Source organism: Triticum aestivum, chromosome 7D, assembly GCF_018294505.1.
Source record: "Triticum aestivum cultivar Chinese Spring chromosome 7D, IWGSC CS RefSeq v2.1, whole genome shotgun sequence".
In the NCBI taxonomy this organism is placed as follows: Eukaryota; Viridiplantae; Streptophyta; class Magnoliopsida; order Poales; family Poaceae; genus Triticum; species Triticum aestivum.
In genome coordinates this window covers 578946154-578970011 of record NC_057814.1, presented here as the reverse complement: position 1 = coordinate 578970011, position 23858 = coordinate 578946154, and the positions used below count along the sequence as shown (strand labels likewise).

Genomic DNA, 23858 nt, shown 5'->3' with positions numbered 1-23858 from the left:
CATTACGCGTACGCTTACGCGAGACTGGTTCTACCGACGTGCTTTGCACACAGGTTGCTGGCGGGTGTCAGTTTCTCCAATTTTAGTTGAACCGAGTGTGGCTACGCCCGGTCCTTGAGAAGGTTAAAACAGCACTAACTTGACAAACTATCATTGTGGTTTTGATGCGTAGGTAAGAACGGTTCTTGCTCAGCCCGTAGCAGCCACGTAAAACTTGCAACAACAAAGTAGAGGACGTCTAACTTGTTTTTGCAGGGCATGTTGTGATGTGATATGGTCAAGGCATGATGCTATATTTTATTGTATGAGATGATCATGTATTGTAACAGAGTTATCGGCAACTGGAAGAAGCCTTATGGTTGTCTCTTTATTGCATAAGATGCAAGCGCCAAATGATTGATTTACTTTATCGCTATGCGATAGCAATAGTTGCAAGAGCAATAGTTGGCGAGACGACCATGTGACGACACATTGATATAGATCAAGATGATGGAGATCATGGTGTCATGCCGGTGACGATGGAGATCATGACGATGCGTTGGAGATGGAGATCAAAGGCACAAGATGATGATGGTCATATCATGTCACATATCTGTTGGGGAACGTAGTAAAAAAATTCCTACGCACACGCAAGATCATGGTGATGCATAGCAACGAGAGGAGAGAGTGTTGTCCACGTACACTCGTAGACCGAAAGCGGAAGCGTTAGCACAACGCGGTTGATGTAGTCGTACGTCTTCACGATCCGACCGATCAAGTACCGAACGCACGGCACCTCCGAGTTCAGCACACGTTCAGCCCGATGACGTCCCTCGAACTCCGATCTAGCCGAGTGTTGAGGGAGAGTTTCGTCAGCACGACGGCGTGGTGACGATGATGATGTTCTACCGATGCAGGGCTTCGCCTAAGCACCGCTACAGTATTATCGAGGTGCACTATGGTGGGGGGGGGGGGGGCACCGCACACGGCTAAGAGATCCAAAGGATCAATTGTTGTGTCTCTGAGGTGCCCCCTGCCCCCGTATATAAAGGACCAAGGGGGGAGGCGGCCGGCCAAGGAGGAGGGCGCGCCAAGGGGGGAGTCCGACTCCCACTGGGAGTAGGACTCCTCCTTTCCTTGTTGGAGTAGGAGAGAAGGAAAGAGGGGGAGAGGGAGAAGGAAAAGGGGGCTGCACCCCTTGTCCAATTCGGACCAGAGGGGGGGTGCGCGCCTCCTTCCTTTTGGCCCCTCTCCTCTATTCCCGTATGGCCCAATAAGGCCCAATACTTCTCCCCGGCGAATTCCCGTAACTCTCCGGTACTCCGATAAATACCCGAATCACTCGGAACCTTTCCGAAGTCCGAATATAGTCGTCCAATATATCGATCTTTACGTCTCGGCCATTTCGAGACTCCCCGTCATGTCCCCGATCTCATCCGGGACTCCGAACTACCTTCGGTACATCAAAACACAAAAACTCATAATATAACCGTCATCGAACTTTAAGCGTGCGGACCCTACGGGTTCGAGAACAATGTAGACATGACCGAGACATGTCTCCGGTCAATAACAAATAGCGGAACCTGGATGCTCATATTGGCTCCCACATATTCTACGAAGATCTTTATCGGTCAGACCACATAACAACATACGTTGTTCCCTTTGTCATAGGTATGTTACTTGCCCGAGATTCGATCGTCGGTATCTCAATACCTAGTTCAATCTCGTTGCCGGCAAGTCTCTTTACTCGTTCCGTAATACATCATCCCACAACTAACTCATTAGTTGCAATGCTTGCAAGGCTTAAGTGATGTGCATTACCGAGAGGGCCCAGAGATACCTCTCCGACAATCGGAGTGACAAATCCTAATCTCGAAATACGCCAACCCAACAAGTACCTTCGGAGACACCTGTAGAGCACCTTTATAATCACCCAGTTACATTGTGACGTTTGGTAGCACACAAAGTGTTCCTCCGGTAAACGGGAGTTGCATAATCTCATAGTCACAGGAACATGTATAAGTCATGAAGAAAGCAATAGCAACATACTAAACGATCAAGTGCTAAGCTAACGGAATGGCTCAAGTCAATCATATCATTCTCCTAATGATGTGATCCCGTTAATCAAATGACAACTCATGTCTATGGCTAGGAAACTCAACCATCTTTGATTAACGAGCTAGTCAAGTAGAGGCATACTAGTGACACTATGTTTGTCTATGTATTCACACATGTATCAGGTTTCCGGTTAATACAATTCTAGCATGAATAATAAACATTTATCATGAAATAAGGAAATAAATAATAACTTCATTATTGCCTCTAGGGCATATTTCGTTCAATATTTTGATTGCATGTGATGTTTATCTTTTATACATCTTATTCTGCTTTGTTTGACGGTAGCATTATAAGATGATCTCTCACTAAATCTCAAGGTATAAGTGTTCTCCCTGAGTATGCACCGTTGCGAAAGTTCTTCGTGCTGAGACACCACGTGATGATCGGGTGTGATAAGCTCTACATTCAAATACAACGGGTGCAAGACAGTTTTGCACATGCGGAATACTCAGGTTAAACTTGACGAGCCTAGCAAATGCAGATATGGCCTCGGAACACTGGAGACCGAAAGGTCGAGCGTGAATCATATAGTAGGTATGATCAACATAGTGATGTTCACCATTGAAAACTACTCATCTCACGTGATGATCCGACATGGTTTAGTTGATTTGGATCACGTGATCATTTAGATGACTAGAGGGATGTCTATCTAAGTGGGATTTCTTTAATAATTTGATAAACTGAACTTTAATTTATCATGAACTTAATCCTGGTAGTATTTGCATATCTATGTTGTAGATCAATAGCTCGCGTTTATATTCCTAGAGAAAACTAAGTTGAAAGATGTTAGTAGCAATAATGCGGATTGGATCCATGTTCTGAGGATTATCCTCATTGCTGCACAGAAGAATTATGTCCTTGATGCACCGCTAGGTGACAGACCTATTGCAGGAGCATATGCAGACGTTATGAACGTTTGGCAAAGCTCGGTATGATGACTACTTGATAGTTTAGTGCACCATGCTTTACGGCTTAGAACCGGGACTTCAAAAATGTTTTGAACACCACAGAGCATATAAGATGTTCCAAGAGTTGAAATTGGTATTTCGTACTCATGCCTGTGTCAAGAGGTATGAGACCTCTGACAGTACTTTACCTACAAGATGGAGGAGAATAGCTCAACCAGTGAGCATGTGCTCAGATTGTCTGGGTACTACAATCGCTTGAATCAAGTGGGAATTAATCTTCCAGATAAAATAGTGATTGACAGAATTCTCTAGTCACCATCACCAAGTTAGTAGAACTTTGTGATGAACTATAGTATGCAAGGGATGACGAAAAAGATTCCCGAGCTTTTCATGATGATGAAATCGATGAAGGTAGAAATCAAGAAAGAGCATCAGGTGTTGATGATTAACAAGACCACTAGTTTCAAGAAAAGGGGCAAAGGGAAGAAGGGGAACTTAAATAAGAATGGCAAGCAAGTTTCTGCTCGAGTGAAGAAGCCCAAGTCTGGACTTAAGCCTGAGACTAAGTGCATCTACTGCAAAGGGACTGGTCATTGGAAGCAGAACTACCCCAAGTAATTGGCGGATAAGAAGGATGGCAAAGTGAACATAAGTATATTTGATACACATGTTATTGATGTGTACTTTACTAGTGTTTATAGCAACCCCTCAGTATTTGATACTGGTTCAGTTGCTAAGAGTAGTAACTCGAAACAGGAGTTGCAGAATAAACAGAGACTAGTTAAGGGTGAGGTGACGACGTGTATTGGAAGTGGTTCCAAGATTGATATGATCATCATCGCACACTCCCTATACTTTCGGGATTAGTGTTGAACCTAAAAATAAATGTTATTTAGTGTTTGCATTGAGCATGAATATGATTGGATCATGTTTCTTGCAATACGGTTATTCATGTAAGATAGAGAATAATTGTTGTTCTGTTTACATGAATAAAACCTTCTATGGTCATACACCCAATGAAAATGGTTTCTTGGATCTCGATTGTAGTGATACACATATTCATAATATTGAAGCTAAAAGATGCAAAGTTAATAATGATAGTGCAACTTATTTGTGGCACTGCCGTTTAGGTCATATTGGTGTAAAGCGCATAAAAAAAAACTCCATGCCGATGGGCTTTTGGAATCACGCGATTATGAATCACTTGATGCTTGCGAACCATGCCTCATGGGCAAGATGACTAAAACTCCGTTCTCCGGAACAATGGAGCGAGAAACTAACTTATTGAAAATAATACATACTGATGTATGCGATTCGATGAGTGTTGTGGCTCGCGGCGGGTATCATTATTTTCTGACCTTCACAGATGATTTGAGCAGATATGGGTATATCTACTTGATGAAACACAAGTCTGAAACACTTGAAAAGTTCAAAGAATTTCAGAGTGAAGTGGAGAATCATCGTAACAAGAAAATAAAAGTTTCTATGATATGATCGCAGAGGTAAAATATTTGAGTTAATGAGTTTGGCCTTCAGTTAAAACATTGTGAAATAGTTTTACTACTCACGCCACCTAGAACACCACAGTGTAATGGTGTGTCCGAACGTCGTGACCGTACTTTATTAGATATGGTGCGATCTATGATGTCTTTTACCGATCTACCACTATCGTTTTGGGGTTATGCATTAGAGACAACTACATTCACGTTAAATAGGGCACCATCAAAATCCGTGGAGATGACACCGTATGAACTGTGGTTTGGCGAGAAACCTAAGCTGTCGTTTCTTAAAGTCTGGGACTGCGATGCTTATGTGCAAAAGTTTCAACATGATAAGCTCGAACCCAAATCGGAGAAGTAAATCTTCATAGGATACCCAAAATAAACCGTTGGGTACACCTTCTATCACAGATCCGAAGGCAAGATATTCGTTGCTGAGAATGGATCCTTTCTAGAGAAGGAGTTTCTCTCGAAAGAAGTGAGTGGGAGGAAAGTAGAACTTGATGAGGTAATTGCACCTTCTCTCAAATTGGAAAGTAGCCCATCACTGATATCAGTTCCAGTGATGCCTACACCAATTAGTGAGGAAGCTAATGATGATGATCATGTAACTTCAGATCAAGTTACTACCGAACCTCATAGGTCAACCAGAGTAAGATCCGCACCAGAGTGGTACGGTAATCCTGTTCTGGAGGTCATGTTACTTGACCATGACGAACCTACGAACTATGAGGAAGCGATGATGAGCCCAGATTCCGCGAAATGGCTTGAGGCCATGAAATCTGAGATGGGATCCATGTATGAGAACAAAGTGTGGACTTTGGTTGACTTGCCCGATGATCGGCAAGCCATAGAAAATAAATGGATTTTCAAGAGGAAGTCAGACGCTGATAGTAGTGTTACTATCTACAAAGCTCGAATTGTCGCAAAAAATGTTTTCGACAAGTTCAAGGTGTTGACTACGATGAGATTTTCTCACTTGTATCGATGCTTAAAAGTCTGTCTGAATCATGTTAGCAATTGCCGCATTTTATGAAATCTGGCAAATGGATAACAAAATTGCATTCCTTAATGGATTTATTAAAGAAGAGTTGTATATGACGCAACCAGAAGGTTTTGTCAATCCTAAAGGTGCTAACAAAATGTGCAAGCTCCAGCGAACCATCTATGGACTGGTGCAAGCATCTCAGAGTTGGAATATACGCTTTGATAAGTTGATCAAAGCATATAGTTTTATACAGACTTGCGGTGAAGCCTGTATTTACAAGAAAGTGAGTGGGAGCACTACAGCATTTCTGATAAATATATGTGAATGACATATTGTTGATCGGAAATAATGTAGAATTTTTCTGGAAAGCATAAAGGAGTGTTTGAAAGGAGTTTTTTCAAAGAAAGACCTCGGTGAAGCTGCTTACATATTGAGCATCAAGATCTATAGAGATAGATCAAGACGCTTGATAAGTTTTTTCAATGAGTACATACCTTGACAAGATTTTGAAGTAGTTCAAAATGGAACAGTCAAAGAAGGAGTTCTTGCCTGTGTTGCTAGGTGTGAAGTTGAGTAAGACTCAAAACCCGACCACGGCAGAAAATAGAAAGAGAATGAAAGTCATTCCCTATGCCTCAGCCATAGGTTCTATGAAGTATGCCACGCTATGTACCAGATCTATTGTTTACCTCACCAAGAGTTTGGCAAGAGGGTACAATAGTGATCTAGGAGTAGATCACTGAACAACGGTCAAAATTATCCTTAGTGGAATAAGGAAATATTTCTCAGTTATGGAGGTGATAAAGAGTTCGTCGTAAAGAGTTACGTCGATGCAAGCTTTGACACCATCTAGATGACTCTAAGTCTCGATATAGATACATATTGAAAGTGGGAGCTATTAGCTAGAGTAGCTCCGTGCAGAGCATTATAGACATAGAAATTTGCAAAATACTTACGGATCTGAATGTGACAAACCCGTTGACTAAAATTATCTCACAAGAAAAACATGATCACACCTTAGTACTCTTTGGGTGTTAATCACATAGCGATGTGAACTAGATTATTGACTCTAGTAAACCCTTTGGGTTATTGTCACATGTCGATGTGAACTATGGGTGTTAACCACATAAAGATGTGAACTATTGATGTTAAATCACATGGCGATGTGAACCAGATTATTGACACTAGTGCAAGTGGGAGACTGAAGGAAATATGCCCTAGAGCCAATAATAAAGTTATTATTTATTTCCTTATTTCATGATAAATGTTTATTATTCATGCTAGAATTGTATTAACCGGAAACATAATACTTGTGTGAATACATAGACAAACAGAGCGTCACTAGTATGCCTCTACTTGACTAGCTCGTTGATCAAAGATGGTTATGTTTCCTAGCCATAGACATGAGTTGTCCTTTGATTAACGGGATCACATCATTAGGAGAATGATGTGATTGACTTCACCCATTCCGTTAGCTTCGCACTTGATCGTTTAGTATGTTGCTATTGCTTTCTTCATGACTTATACATGTTCCTATGACTATGAGATTATGCAACTCCCGTTTACCGGAGGAACACTTTCTGTCTACCAAACGTCACAACGTAACTGGGTGATTATAAAGGTGCTCTACAGGTGTCTCCGAAGGTACTTGTTGGGTTGGCGTATTTCGAGATTAGGATTTGTCACTCCAATTGTCGGAGAGGTATCTCTGGGCCCACTCGGTAATGCACATCACAATAAGCCTTGCAAGCATTGCAACTAATGAGTTAGTTGCGGGATGATGTATTACAGAACAAGTAAAGAGACTTGCCGGTAACGAGATTGAACTAGGTATTGAGATACCGACGATCGAATCTCGGGCAAGTAACATACTGATGACAAAGGGAACAACTTGTGTTGTTATGCGGTTTGACCGATAAAGATCTAAGTAGAATATGTGGGAGCCAGTATGAGCATCCAGGTTCCGCTATTGGTTATTGACCTGAGATGTGTCTCGGTCATGTCTACATAGTTCTCGAACCCGTAGGGTCCGCACGCTTAAAGTTTCGATGGCAGTTATATTATGAGTTTATATGTTTTGATGTACCGAAGGTAGTTCAGAGGATGTGATCACGGACATGAGGAGGAGTCTCGAAATGGTCGAGACATGAAGATTGATATATTGGACGACTATATTCGGACACCGGAATGGTTCCGGGGGTTATCGGATATATACCGGAGTACCGGGGGTTACCGGAACCCCCCCGGGGGTTTAATGGGCCTACATGGGCCTTAGTGGAGAAGAGGAGGGACGGCCAGGGCAAGCCGCACGCTCCCTCCCCCTCTAGTCCGAATTGGACAAGGAGGGGGGGCGCCCCCCTTTCCTTCCTCTCTCCCTCCTCCTTCCCCCCTTCTCCTAATCCAACAAGGAAGGGAGGGAGTCCTACTCCCGGTGGGAGTAGGACTCCTCCTGGCGTGCCTCCTCCTGGTCGGCCGCCTCTCCCCCCTTGCTCCTTTATATACGGGGGCAGGGGGCACCCCATAGACACAACAATTGATCATTGATATTTTAGCCGTGTGCGGTGCCCCCCTCCACCATAATCCACCTCGATAATATCGTAGCAATGCTTAGGCGAAGCCCTGCATCAGTAGAACATCATCATCGTCACCACGCCGTCGTGCTGACGGAACTCTCCCTCAAAGCTCGGCTGGATCGGAGTTCGAGGGACGTCATCGAGCTGAACGTGTGCTGAACTCGGAGGTGCCGTGGTTTCGGTACATGATCGGTCGGATCGTGAAGACGTACGACTACATCAACCGCGTTGTGCTAACGCTTCATCTTTCGGTCTACGAGGGTACGTGGACAACACTCTCCCCTCTCGTTGCTATGCATCACCATGATCTTGCGTGTGCGTAGGAATTTTTTTGAACCGCGTGCTATATTTTTTTGAACATGCCAGCTCTCGAGGAATTCCGGCATCGTATGATTTTCCGAAGATTTAAGCACTTGCATCAGGCATGCCACCGAGGTACTTTCACCCCCGGTGGGAAGGCATGCCCCTCCCTTGTCTGCACAAGGCCTACGCATGCCGCAAGGACATCACAAACGATTTTCCATGCCGCTTCTAGGATAGAATCATGTGCCACCTTGCTGATCTGCAATTTCCGACGATGAAACCCTAACATAGCAATAAATGTCTCAAATATTGCATGTGGTTCCAAGAAATGCGGGGGCCTGGCATCTGTCGGGAGATGGCCTCCTTTGAAAGCATGAGAAGTTTCGAGGCCAATGGAGCAACAGGACCCTCACTTCGTGCACAAAGCCTAGCTGATATGCAATTTCAACATGCGATGCCTTTCTAATCTGCAAATTCCGATGATGGACCCCTATCATAGCAATAAACGACTCAAAAATAATAATATGTGAATTAATAAAAGCGCCGGCATCAATCATTAGGAAGATGGCCTATCACTTTGAATCTTCTCTGCCCGAAAGAGGTGAAGATTCAAAGTAATGGTCCATCTTCTTAACAACAGTGGAATGAAGATCGAAGCTTGCTGCATCTGGACTATGCTACTATTTAAACAAGTCATCTTGCTTGTCTCTTGGCGAGGTGGGACTAAAGTTTGATGGCAACCTTATCTTCTCCTGAGAGCTACACACGACAACTGTTGCTGTTCCGACAGCTGCACTCGGTAAAGGTACGGTTGGATCATAAAATTAATAAAATGCGTCGTCATCCATTCTTTAGAATATGGAATGACACTATGAACATTGTGTGGCAAGGATTCATAGTGACAGTTCATATTCTTAAATCTTAATAATGAACCCCGAAGCTTAATGCAATTGGACTATCAGACTATTTAAACATGTCTTTCTGTTTGTCGGTATGCGAGCTGGGACAAAGTCTTTGCCGAGTGCCGCTCTCGGTAAAGAAGTCAAACCGTGACCGTGCCGTTATCCACTGCCGGATGTGCCACGTGGCAAAACTTTGCCGTGCGGACGCTGCTTGGCTCTGGCAAATAGTGCCTTTGCCAAGTATTGCAGTTTTGTCGAGGCCTGCTCTCGGCAATATCCTGTGTTTGCCGAGATGCGCCTGTTGCCAAGAGTCCCTCTCGGCGTCTGTTTCTTTGCCGAGTGCCCATGATTTGGCTCTCGCCCAAGAGCCTGGAACCCGGCGTATAGGAAATCCACTAGTGACCCTAGCCATCACATTCCAAATATTTGATGTATATAACCTGACACATCAAAACCATCTCGGAAGAAATATGTTGGCCTTGTTAGGCCAAAAAGAAAAAAGAGATATCCATGGAATTTTGGTGCCCCCCCGCGCGCTGCAGTAGATACCGTCCCAAAATATTAGACATTTTTGTAGCTTAGTTTAGCCCACAAAAACGTGTTACATTTTGTTACAAAAGGTAGTAGATACATATTTGCACAAGAGAAGCTGGATAGTGAAGCTCTGCCAGTAGTTTGGGCAACATTGATGTACAATTTGTTTTACTTATTGCTGCCTTTCTAATCTGCAAATTCCGATGATGGACCCCTATCATACCAATTTGTCCTGGGTTGTTTTACTCAAAAATAATAACATTAGGAAGATGGACAGAATTCGACAGCGAAAATATGAATAGTATAAGTTACTTCTAGATTTAGCCCCATGGGGTAGCTAGACTTAATGGTGCTTCAGTATATACCTTCATCGCCATGAGAGAATCTAGCATCGCGGGAGTGTGTTGAACAAGAATTCCGCACACTTGGCCTTTAGCTGCAAACAGTTGTGTTGATCGGCCAAAACCAAAATTGCCACTGCTGTGTCGGCGGTGATGCAACTGAACAGCTTATTCACACAAATCAGCTTGAGCCTGTCCAGTCCATACCTATCAGCAGCCACAAGTTGATGCCGAGCCATCCACGTCGCCGCCTCGCCCTGCCCATCAAGTCCGGCACCGTGTCGGTGTAGATGAAGTTCATGATGACCTTAAACGCTGCCGCCTCCATGTCCTCGATCACGACGACCCGAGAGATCGCCTCCCTCATGTGCCCAAAGAACTCGGCCATGAACACAGGGGACCAACGACTCGCCCGACACGATAAACTCAATGTCCGCCGCCGTGCCGCTCCGGAGCAGCTCGCCGAGGTGCTGGTGCAAGCTCGAGGATGGCACGACGGGCAATGGTTCGTCGTCACGGATCGTTACTTCGGCCAAGTCCTTGAGCACCGTGACGGTGCATTGCACGGCGAAGTTGATTATGCTCTCCTAATTATTCATATCAGCATGCTCTAAGTTTCATTTCTACATTCTGTTAGTACGTCACTAACTACATATCGGGATCAATTACTTGGGCCTTGTGCTGCAATCATCTATAGTAAGTTCTGAAGAAAGACCGAAGGGGGTCTCGGAGATGCTTGGAGTTGAAGGGGAGGGGAGACAGGTCCCGCGAACTGGTGTTGGTGGCGGCGGAGGAAACGCACCAGCTCCGCTCAGGGCGTGGATGAGGGCCGCGAGATCGTTACTGATCCGGAGCACTCCGCCTTGCTTCCTACATGCTCTGGATCACTACTTCTAGCCACATGGCCAGCTTGTTTCAACTGAACCATCCACACTTTAAAATATGTGGCGTGCACTAAACGGCATTCAAATCTTGCCACACTTTCAAATATTTGGCGTCCACTGAGCACATCAAAAGACATTCAAATCTTGCCGCTGGACAAGTGAAAAACATGTACATTAATTACAATCCGAAGAAACTCAATGACCGAAGTTACTAGCCTGACAAAAAGTCCAAAAACTGCGGCATGCAGAATAGAGATGAAATGCAACTTGCAAGTATAAGTAAGGCTGGAACTTGAAATCATCATCACTGTAAAAAAGCAGCATAAAGCTCGCACAAATTATAGGGCAAAATGAAAACACGCCAATGGATATACTCCCGGACATAACAAGGCAGTTGATGCCAAGATTAGCAAGCAAAATTCCGGACACAACAATTACAACCTGAAATCCATCTGCTATTAAATATTCTCTAGTCAGGTATACTAGTGTATACACCTCCCATTCCCTTTCAAAACACACCTCCCATTCAAAGCTCGCCAATTTCACTGACATCCAAAAATAACACAAATGATTGCACGAATATATGGACCACAGTAACAATATTAATCAGTCCAGTCACAGAAACTACTGGAAAATAGTATCAATCAGTTAAAATCTTCAACGAGATGACGCACAGCTGTGCCATTTGAGCTTCTGAAACTCTACATTTTGCCCCACATATATATATATATATATATATATATATATATATCATAAAATTGACGACACACATGTTCCATGATAATAAAACCTAAAGCAAACCCGAGAAACAAAACAAAAAATAAACAGACATGGACAACTCTTGAAGGCATTGAGCCCAGTTTCAGCTTTGATGTACAAAGGGATCAGTTAGATCCAAATCACGGACATGGATAATATCTGAAATATTCCGAAGACATCTATCAGCCGTAAAGTGAAACTGAGCATCTCTTGAAGCCTTCTTCTCCACCTGAAGTAATCTCTGCTGTTTTGCAATGAACTCATCGTCAATGGTTTTAACCTGAAACGTCATTGACTCTACCACTTTTGCGTTCTGTATAAAGAATGTGGCGAAGTTAACTTCAGACGCAGTGCCCTGATAAGATTCCAATACTATTGTCTTCAGATGAATATCAAGACATCTGATATTAGGATTTCGATGTTTACGACGCCAGCCATTCTTTGGCACTTTTTTACTTGACTGGAAAAGAGCATAGACAGAAAAACAATTGACAACTTCAAAAGTTAGAACAAAGCAGCTGATCAACAGAATGAATTATCATTTATCAATGAAGTATGATATGATCACCTGATTCTGCATGTACAACTTCTCCAAGCTGGGAAAGAATCTCATCGAGTCAACAACCATATCCAGACTGAAAATACGCATACTAAAAGCCAAAATCTTGACAGTGCCCAACATCGTCGTGAGGCTATCAAAACGCACATCATTTATGAAGCATGAAACACAACATTAGGCCAGCGACGACATGACATTTCTCTAAACAAAAGAATGCAATTTAGAAGTACCTTGATAGTCCTGTCGAAACTGGAGACATCAGTTTCATCAATCATGCATAAGGTCTCCAGCTTAGGCGCGTTGATTACCGATACTCGCAAACCATCCAGCAGTTCGATCCGTAGCAGCCTTTCAAGAAGCGGGGCATTCTCAATTACAAGTTCCTCAAACAAGGGCGTACCCATAGAGTCGTCAGGACCGAGCACGCCAATGCTTCTGATCGTAAGGGAGTTAATCCGGGCGCAACGGAATCCGGAGATGTTCCAAAGCAGCAAGCACTCCAGGGCAGGGCACCCAGCAATCAGGCCGTGCAGTGCGCCCTCGGAGATGACGACCTCGGTGAGTGCAAGGTGCTTAAGCTCGGGGAAATGAAGCGATTGGACAGTATCATCGAGGATGTGGCATAACTCGATACTGGCTAGGCGAAGAGTGGCAGCGAATCGGAAGGCGGATGCCGGCAAGCACAAGGGTGCTCCCGGTATTTGTCTGTTTGAGACGTAGCAGAACTCGAGCTCCTGGAGGTTGTCGAGGGCAGGGGACCGGAGCAAGGCTTCCAGCTTGGCGGCCGGGCAACCGGGGCGCAGAACCGACCCTGCGTGGCGCTAGGGTAAGCAGAGGCGGCGCCCGGGACCCGTGTGGGCAGCGAGGATGCGAGGAATGACGCGATCGACGCGGCTGCCGTCGAGGCCGCCACAGTCGAGGTTGAGAGGGGCCGACCGCCAGAGGTGGCGCCACCGGGACGCGAGGATCTGGGTGCGGGCGCCCTCCTTGGTGGGGAGGAGGGAGACGATCTCTCCGAGGATGGCGTCGGGGATCTGGCTGATGCGGTCCTCGGCGGCGCCCCCATCGTCATCTCCCGATCCGGGCTGCGGCCCTTGGTTGCCGGCGGCTCTCCCTTTCGCCGACGCCTCGAGTGGCGCCAGTTTCCTTTTCTTCGAGCGAGAACCAGGTCTGCCCGCCACCGTCTCCATCGGCGGCGGCCTGTGTGGTAGGGAGGAGAGACAAGGCGAGCCTCGTCGGCGGCGGCAACCGCTGGAGTAGAAATGGCAAGAGGCGGCGCCCCCTATGGGCTGTGAGGACGCTTACTGGGCACGGTCCGTGTGGTGACCAGGCCGTGGGCCCTTTTCCCGTGCTGACATAGAAGGATATGCATGATTTGTCTCAAAAAAAAGGAAGGATATGCATGATGCGTTGTGTGTTTCTTCCCTGTACTTGCCAGGCTCATCACGCATGCAACTAATGCCGCAGTACCGGATTTCCAATCTTATCTTCGAGCTTCTAAATTTGTTTTCTTCACTTTTTAATACATAATAAATATTTATAATTTAAAAAATATATTATTTACATATATTAAAATTTGTGAACTTTGAAAAATTATAATCATTTCTTAAACACATGCATTCTTTCAATGCATGAAATTTTGAAAACACCGAACAAACATTTGTCAAATATGTTTTTCCACAACATAAATTCTCAAATAATTATTTTTATTTTTCCTATAATAAGAAAGTTTGCATATGTCTTACATCTGTCTGGAAGAAAATTACACACATACACCCATCAGATCATCGGACACTTCAAAATGAATGCTTGGCCAGGTCGTTTTTAACTGTTGAGCTTCTCAATGGAAAGCCCGTGAGTGATGCCTTCATCTAACCAAATTCAGAAACCTGTTCTGCAAATAACGATCCATCTATGCTGCAAATAGGCAGAATTCTTTACATTCTACATGCCCTTGACCTTTTCTTACGTTTCCAACTGTTTAGAGATAGGCTTGGATTAGTGTGAGGACGTTTATCTCTTCCAGAAGGAGTTGTTGCCGGAAAAGTCAAACTTAGTCATGGAAGTTAAATACAGATCTTTGCACTGTTTTAAATAACCCGCTATAGCTCCGCTATAGCGTTTACAAAAGGTCTTTGCACTGTTTTAAATAGCCCGCTATAGCTTCACTATAGCGTTTACAAAAGGTCTTACGCTAAGAGACTTTGGTCCAAACAAATGAGCAAACATTTTAAATAGCGCGCTATAGCTCCGCTATAGCACACTATAGCATTTGGAAAAGGTCCGCCGCTAAGATGCTTAGCGCGCTATTTAAAACTATGGATCTTTGTAATGGTTCTATTCTATCATAGTTGCAATGTTCTGTTCTCAATTGGTTGACGACTTTGGCCTTCGTTGCCTTACATCAACAAAAATGATATTTGGGCGGGGGGTTGTAAGAGCAACTCTAGCAGACCCCGCAAAACGCGTTTGCAGTTCGCGTAAAACCGCTTTTGCGGGCCGGCGAGGGCTAGCACAGATGCAGACCCCCAAATGGACCTGTAAAAAAGTATATTCGCGGAATATGCTTTTTTACGGGTCGGCTATGCGCGTTTTGCTCGGGCAACAGCGCAACGACCCGCAAACAGAAAAACTGCAAATCTGAAATTTGTCATAGGGTTTCACAAACAAGTTCAAATTCAAATGACATAAACAGTTTGCGCGCAAATAAAAGCGAAGTTCATTACGCAAAAGAGGGCATGCAAAGGTATGCGCCCATGTCCGACATCATCTTGGGGGTCGATCTTCACTCCGCGCCACGGAGTCCATCTTGAAGTTCATCGGCGCCACCGTAGCCACTGTAGCCACCTCCGTCGCTTGTTCCAACTCCCGCACCGAAATTATCCACATTGCCACCATATGGAGCAGAGAAAACATCACCGGAACTGGCAGACGGACCGGCCGAGGCGACCGTTCTGCTCTTCAAGATCTCTTCCTTGCCATATCATGCCATGCTTTGGTGACGTCGTCCATGTCATTGCGGTTCATTGACATAATCTTGTTCTCTTCGGCGAGCAACAATGACAGCGATTTGTTTTCAGAGGCGCTTGCTTTTCTCTCCTCAATGGCAGCTCTGCGCAGCCCCTCTTCGTTGAGCATTTGCCATTTTTCTTGCTTCTCTTTTGCCTTCTTTTCGGCCAACTCTTTCTTAATCTCCAACGACTTCAACAACATCAACTCGTTTGATTGCACCATGGCATCAATCTTCTCCCTCAAGCTCGATGCTTCTTGCTCTCTCTTTATCTTGTCTTTATTCTTCTTGTCGCCATCGGGCTTGTTCAAATTTCTTGGGCCATCATCATCCTCATCTCATCCATGTTTGTAAGTGAGCCTCTCTTTGGTGGGGACTCTTTGTCGATCAACTTCCACTTGTCGCACTTTTGGAGCAACTCCCAACAATGCTCTAATTTGAAGAATCTGCCTTCCGAAGCTTCCATGTCCTTGTATATATGTTGAGCAATCTTGTCCTACACAATGTGAACAAAGTGATGCAATCATTTTTCATGATACATTATGATGATGCACAACTTGAACAAAGGCAAAGCAAACTCACATAGTCGGACTCCACGGTGCCACTTGGAGGTGCATTGCGTACTTGCTCCAAGCAAGCTGCCCAACGGCTGCACATAGGCTTGATGTTCTCCCAACGACCTTGAAGAGACCGAAATGTGCATGGAGTCTTATTGGGGTTGTTTTTCATAATGCGGAAGTATTGATCTTCAATCCTTTGCCAATATCTCTTGGAGGTTTGATTAGTAGCCGTGCATGCATCAAGAGACACCGCACTCCATGCTTTGATCAAAGCTTGATCTTCCAAGATAGTGTAGTTCTTCGATCTTTGGCTTTTCCCAGTTTTTGCTTGTGAATTCTCAAACGCTTCCGCTTCGATCTCCGCCGAGTCATCCGCACAACCATGATCGTCCACGCCGCCCTCCGTTTCATTGTAGTCGAAAGGTTTGAAAGGGGATTGATCAATGTCAACCGCGTTCGTGTCCAACAAGTTCACGAACTCGATTGTTGCATTGTTCGAACCACCGCTATAGTGAACGATAACAAGTCACGAGCTATCGAAAACAATGGCGAAAATGAAAGAGAATCGCCGAAGTCCGAAGAGATATACCTTCCGGCCATTTCGTCGAACACCTCGCTCGCGGGGGGAGCGACACCGTTGAACGGCATCGCCGGAGCACCTCCTTGCGGGGGGATGGAGTGAGAGGTTGAAGAAGATGGCTTCCTTGAAGTCGGAACCTTCCTCCGCTTTGCGCGCGCGGCCTTGCCGGCCTTCTCCGTCGCCGGCCGGGATCGCACAGCGGCATTGGTGCCCGGAGCGCGGGCCATCGCGGCGGGGGTAGCCGGATTCCCGCCCTGCACAACCACGTTGCCCTGCCGCTTGCGGGCAGGCGCGGCGTGTGCTTGGGCGACGCCGGCGGGGCCAACATGGTCGGCAACGAGATCCGCCCGAGGGGAAGGGGCGTGCGCGACCTCGACGGTGACGGGGAACAGCATGGGGTCGTCCATGATGGCGAGGGACGGTCGGGGAGGAGCAGCCGGAGCTTTCGGAGGGGGGGGGGCAATGGTGGCGGAGGGTGCGGGGAGCGGGAAAGGGCGCGCGGAAATGTCCCTCCCGCCAAATCTCGCGCCGGATGGGGGTTGAGCTCGGGTCGGCCTCCCAGCCCGTGAAGATAGAGGTTGGGGGAGAAGATTTGCCGCGCCTCGTAAAAAAATTTGCGGGCCGGTGCCGGATGCGGGGTCTGGTCGTGCAGATTTTTTGGCCCCGACCCGCAATTTGGCGGTTATTTTGCAGGCCGGGACGTTTTGCAGGGTCTGCTAGAGTTGCTCTAAGGAAAAGATAAACAAATTTATCTCTAATTTCATCCGATCTATAGTACCCATTTTTGGAACGCCCAGTGCCAAAGTCATTGAATGGATGTTCCATTTAGAAGAGCAGGATCCGAATATCTAAATTATCCACAAATCTCAGTGACCAGGAAGAATTCCATATTCGTCCTCCTGGGTCCTATTTGCTCTCTGGGCCCCTTATTGTGCATCACATTGATGCAAAGGTCGGGGTTTTCAACCTTCTTTTCCAAAAAAAAGTAGGCTTGGAGTCCCCAAAAAAAAAGATATACTTGGAGGTTAGTTGTACTTAGGAATTCTAGGGCATGTGTGTGATATAAACTGGGTCTGTTTCTGTATCTTTCATGTGTATATCAAATGGTTGTAACGATCCAAGGATCCACCCGCAAAAAAAAATTGATTCAAGTGATCGACCCTAGCCATCACATTCCAAATATTTTATGTGCATAACCCGACACATAAAAAACGTCGTTCTCGCAAGAAATATATTGGCCATGATAGGCAAAAAAAGAAAAAAAAAACAGATATTCATAGAATTTTGGCAACCCCCCTCCCCCCGCACGCGTAGTAAAAATGTTTGTTATGATGATAAAAGATAATGTAAATGTACTCCCTCCGTCCCAAAGTATAATACGGTTTTTAGATTAGTTGCACGAGAAGAGAAGCGGGATACTGAAGCTCTGCCAATAGTCAAGGCATTGGATGCCAAGATTAGCAAACAACCCAGGACAAACATGTCCGATTCGATCAGGTAATTAACTGAGTCTGGTAGCGCCATGAGCTTAGCTTTCTCATTCGCATATGCTCTTTTTTCCCATCCAATGATTTAGACCTCAACAAACTGGGAGCACAAATAACCAAAATGATGGCCAGAAGCTATGTGCCACAATAACAATCAATCAAACTCATACAGACTACATAAATGGCATGTTTAAATATCACAAGGTTCCACAATTCCAAGATACTGATTCTCAAAAAAAAAAAACAATTCCAAGATACATCAAACTGAATGGGAAAACGCAGGCAACCAATTGCTCATAAAATATGTTGAAAATCGTCCGAAAAAAGAATAGAAGATGGACATACTTCGACAGCGAAAAGATGGATAGTATAAGCTCCCGCGTAAAATCAATGACATATGAGTTAGATGTGCAATAATTAGAGCACATCTAGATATGGTTTAGCAAAACTATATAAGTTACTTCTAGATTTAGCCCCATGGGTAGCTAGACTTAATGGTGCTTCATTGTACACCTTCATCGCGACTGGAGAATCTAGCATTGCGGTAGTGTGTGGAACAAGAATTCTGCACACTTGGCCTTGAGTTGGGAACAGTTGTGTTGATCGGCCAAAACCAAAATTGCCACTGCTGTGTCGGCGGTGATGCAACTCAATAGCTTGTTCATGCAAATCAGCTTGAGACTGTCCAGTCCATACCTGTCAGCAGCCACAAGTAGATGCTGAGCCATCGACGTCGCCGCCTCGTCCTGCCCGTCAAGTTCAGGCACCGTGTCAGTGTAGATGAAGTTCAGCATGACCTTAAACGCCGCCGCCTCCATGTCCTCGATCACGACGACCCGAGAGCTCGCCTCCCTCATGTGCCCAAAGAACTCGGCCATGAGCACAGGGGACCTCGCCGCCAGTATGCTCTTGTGAGCAACCAAGGACTCGCCCGACACGATAAACTCAACGTCCGCCGCCGTCCCGCTCCGCAGCAGCTCGCCGAGGTGGTGGTGCAAGCCCGAGGACGGCACGACGGGCAATGGTTCGTCGTCCCGGATCGTTACTTCGGCCAAGTCCTTGAGCACCGTGACGGTGCATTGCACGGTGAAGGAGTCGTCCTTGAGATAGCACGACGCCTCTAGTTCCCGTGCCGACATGAGATAAGCTGGATCCGAGCAATCTCCTGAGACCCCAAGCTGGCGCTTCGGACGATTATTGAACTTACACGTGATACTCTTTTCTTCAGACGGATCGGCCGTCCCCCTCGGATCCACCAAACGGCAGCGCATGCTCGCTTCCACGTTGGGTGTAGTGCAGCCTTCGCTGAGGAAGACGAGCCTCAGCGTGACCCACGGTCTATGGTCGATGGTGTCGTTCGGCAGTGCAGGATTGAGGTGGACTCCCCACTCGTATCTGCCGACGTTCCACCTGGACTTTATCCAGCAATCGCTGCGCATGGCTTTGGTGATGCTGTAGCCATCGATCCTGAGCAGATGCACCGAACGCACAACATTGGTGAGGTTTGTGCAGGCAATTGCCATGGCGGAAGGTGGATGGTGGATGCTATCAAACGATTAGATCTCTATATAGTCCAAATCTGTCGATACTCTTTAATTTATGCAGTCCGGTAAATTTTAGGAATAGTCTTGTTTATTTGTCGTGGTAGCTAGGAGTCCTAGAAGAGATTATCATTGACCCTAACAGCCTGTTTGTTTGGGGGAGTTGGAGCTAGGGAATGGGAGTTTAACGTGGTTGGGACTAAAAATCTCTTGATTGGTTCATGGACTTGGGAAATAACAAGGGAAGGGAAAGGGGAATTAGGAGGCCCAACTCCCATCGATCTGTTCCATGGGGGGCTTCCATGGGGGGTCGGACTCTGGTAATTCCTCGAAGAAATGGGAGTTGACGCCTAGAAGAAAATTGTTACAGATTTATTAGCCCACCTCCCGCAAAGAAAGGAAAAAAACTCCACGGAAATCCTACCTAAGTACATGCAGCGACATCATTTTTCCTTCAAATAAATCGGCCAGCATAACTGCTTACTAATCTGTAGATGCAATACCAATCACGGGCACATCTCATGCAAGTGGGGCACCCAGCAACGTGTAGCCCATCTGATTTTGCTATACGTAACAAAGTTTGATTCGTTTATCTTTCCTTCACAGACCGACGCAGATCTATTTTCCCTTTCTATACTCTTTTTGCCTTCACATGTTACAGATTTTGTTTCAATATTTGCGTGTCCCCTTCTTTCTGCATTGTTCATTAGAATTATTCCCACATATAATTCCCACCCCACACCAACCGTGGGATCTCAACTCTTAATGGAGCAGTTGGTAGTCTCGCTTTCAGGTTTTTTTTCGTCCCACCTCCCATGGTTTCTTTTGTACCTCCCCCCACCTTCGCTGTTTTTTTTTCGTCCCCTCCCCTCACTTCATCGGTTTAGTTTCGCGTCACCCTCTCACACAACGAAAGAAATCTGAACAGATCAGAACTTTCCATACTGGCGCAAGTTATTTAGTAATGTAGAATCAATCATGAACAATCTCTAAAGATCAAATCTAAATTAATTAACCTTACCTTAAATCACTCAATAACATTAATTAGAAAACAAATAATTAATTTTCAGAAAAATCGCTCAATCACATTAACCTTACCTTAACTCACCGATGGTAATCAATCTCCAAACAAAGGAAACAATACATCGAGGGAGCAGTAAATAAACTCCCTTTCTTATGACATGTATATGATCTTCCCTTCCCTCTCCGTTGTCGAGCATTGTTGATTCTCGAGGCTGATGCTTGGGCTGCGTCATTGGGTCACGACGGTGCCGGAGGACGAGGACGGCGAGGCCCGGTGCCGCGGCACCGCACTGGCCGCGGCCGGTGAAGGGGGCGAAGAAGGGCGGCTTCCCTGGCCCTGGCCGTGGCCGTGGCCCTGGGAGTTGGTGTGGTGGAAGCGGCACTTGAAGGACCCGGCATGGGTGGCCGGCGTGCAGACGCACTTGGAAGCGAGCCCGTGGCCCGCACCGGACGGCGCCGACGCCGACCCGCGCCACCTCCTCCGCGTATTCTTGGAGTTGTGGCTGGCCGATTTACATGAAATTAATTCCCTCAGTTGTGGTGGCAAATATAATACACATAATCCATATTCTTATGCACTAGCGTATGTGTGTGTGTGAAATAGATGGATTATGGTTCCGTACCCAATAAGATGGATATGTGTGTTGGAAATATGCCCTAGAGGCAATAATAAAATGGTTATTATTATATTTCCTTGTTCAGGATAATTGTCTATTGTTCATGCTATAATTGTGTTATCCGGAAATCGTAATACATGTGTGAACACATAGACCATAACATGTCCCTAGTGAGCCTCTAGTTGACTAGCTCGTTGATCAATAGATGGTTACGGTTTCCTGACCATGGACATTGGATGTCATTGATAACGGGATCACATCATTAGGAGAATGATGTGATGGACAAGACCCAATCCTAAGCATAGCACTAGATCGTGGAGTTCGTTTTCTAAAGCTTTTCTAATGTCAAGTATCATTTCCTTAGACCATGAGATTGTGCAACTCCCGAATACCGTAGGAATGCTTTAGGTGTACCAAACGTCACAACGTAACTGGGTGGCTATAAAGGTGCACTACAGGTATCTCCGAAAGTTTCTGTTGGGTTGGCACGGATCGAGACTGGGATTTGTCACTCCGTATGACGAAGAGGTATCTCTGGGCCCACTCGGTAATGCATCATCATAATGAGCTCAATGTGACTAAGTAGTTAGTCACGGGATCATGCATTACGGAACGAGTAAAGTGACTTGCCGGTAACGAGATTGAACGAGGTATTGGGACACCGACGATTGAATCTCGGGCAAGTAACGTACCAATTGACAAAGGGAATTGTATACGGGATTGCTTGAATCCTCGACATCGTGGTTCATCCGATGAGATCATCGTGGAACGTGTGGGAGCCAACATGGGTATCCAGATCCCGCTGTTGGTTATTGGCTAGAGAGGTGTCTCGGTCATGTCTGCATGATTCCCGAACCCGTGGGGTCTACACACTTAAGGTTCGATGACGCTAGAGTTATAAGGAAGATTTGTATGTGATTACCGAATGTTGTTCGGAGTCCCGGATGAGATCCCGGACGTCACGATGAGTTCCGGAATGGTCCGGAGGTGAAGATTTATATATGGTAAGTCATCATACGGTCACCGGAAGTGTTCGGGGGTATGCCGGTATTGTACCGGGGCCACCGAAGGGGTTCCGGGGGTCCACCGGGAGGGTCCACCTGCCCCGGAGGGCCTTATGGGCTGTAGGTGAAAGGGAACCAGCCCTAAGTGGGCTGGGCGCCATCCCCCCTAGCCCATGCGCCTAGGGTTGGGGGAACCCTAAAAGGGGGCACCCCCCTTGCTTGGGGGGCAAGCCCCCTCCCCCTTGGCCGCCGCCCCCCCTCTAGATCTCATCTAGAGGGGCCGGCCCCCTTCCCCCTTCTCCCTATAAATAGAGGGGTAAGGGGAGGGCGGCAGCACCACATCCAAGGCGCAGCCCCTCCCCTCCCCAACACCTCTCCTCCTCCGCGTAAGCTTGGCGAAGCCCTGCCGGAGAACTGCCACTCCACCACCACCACGCCGCCGTGCTGCTGTTGGAGCCTTGTTCCTCAACGTCTCCCTCCTCCTTGCTGGATCAAGGCACGGGAGACGTCACCGGGCTGCACGTGTGTTGAACGCGGAGGCACCGTTGTTCGGTGCTTGGATCGGATTCTGCCGCGATTTGAATCGCTACGTGTACGACTCCTCCAACCGCGTTCTTGCAACGCTTCCGACTCGCGATCTTCAACGGTATGAAGATGCACTCTCCTCTCTCTCATTGCTAGTTACTCCATAGATTGATCTTGGTGATGCGTAGAATTTTTTTTAATTTCTGCTATGATCCCCAACAGTGGCATCATGAGCTAGGTCTATGCGTAGTTTCTATGCACGAGTAGAACACAAGTTGTTGTGGGCGTCGATTTTGTCAATTTACTTGCCGTTACTAGTCTTATCTTGATTTGGCGGCATCGCGGGATGAAGCGGCCCGGACCGACCTTACACGTACGCTTACGTGAGACAGGTTCCACCGACTGACATGCACTAGTTGCATAAGGTGGCTAGCGGGTGTCTGTCTCTCCCACTTTAGTCGGATCGGATTCGATGAAAAGGGTCCTTATGAAGGGTAAATAGAAATTGGCATATCACGTTGTGGTTTTGGCGTAGGTAAGAAACGTTCTTGCTAGAAACCTATAGCAGCTACGTAAAAAAATTTGCAACAACAATTAGAGGACGTCTACTTGTTTTTGCAGCAAGTGTCATGTGATGTGATATGGCCAGAAGGATGTGATGAATGATATATGTGATGTATGAGATTGATCATGTTCTTGTAATAGGAATCACGACTTGCATGTCGATGAGTATGACAACCGGCAGGAGCCATAGGAGTTGTCTTAATTTATTTATGACCTGCGTGTCAACTGGAACGTCATGTAATTACTTTACTTTATTGCTAACCGTTAGCTATAGTAGTAAAAGTAACAGTTGGCGAGACAACTTCATGAAGACACGATGATGGAGATCATGGTGTCATGCCGGTGACGATGATGATCATGGCGCCCCGAAAATGGAGATCAAAAGGAGCAAAATGATTTGGGCCATATCATGTCACTATTTGGTTGCATGTGATGTTTATCATGTTTTACATCTTATTTGCTTAGAACGACGGTAGCATAAATAAGATGATCCCTCGCTAAAATTTCAAGAATTGTGTTCCCCCTAACTATGCACCGTTGCTAAAGTCCGTTTTTCCGAAGCACCACGTGATGATCGGGTGTGATAGGTCCTAACGTTCG

General features: G+C 46.0%; 1 protein-coding gene and 1 pseudogene across 1 annotated transcript; both read right to left on the bottom strand.

Annotated features, from left to right (window-relative positions):
- Positions 1–10189: 10189 nt before the first annotated feature.
- Positions 10190–12751, bottom strand: LOC123171329 (BTB/POZ and MATH domain-containing protein 1-like; annotated as a pseudogene).
- A 5554-nt stretch (positions 12752–18305) lies between these two features.
- On the bottom strand, positions 18306–19575 carry LOC123170044 (BTB/POZ and MATH domain-containing protein 1-like). Its single transcript, XM_044587888.1, has one exon. The coding sequence runs from the start codon at positions 19505–19507 to the stop codon at positions 18518–18520; it is 990 nt and encodes a 329-aa protein (XP_044443823.1). The 5' UTR covers positions 19508–19575; the 3' UTR covers positions 18306–18517.
- Positions 19576–23858: the final 4283 nt, after the last annotated feature.

Bases quoted from the DNA above. Each gene is read 5' to 3' on its own strand.
- LOC123170044 (XM_044587888.1), bottom strand. From the start codon at position 19,507: ATGGCAATTGCCTGCACAAACCTCACCAATGTTGTGCGTTCGGTGCAT.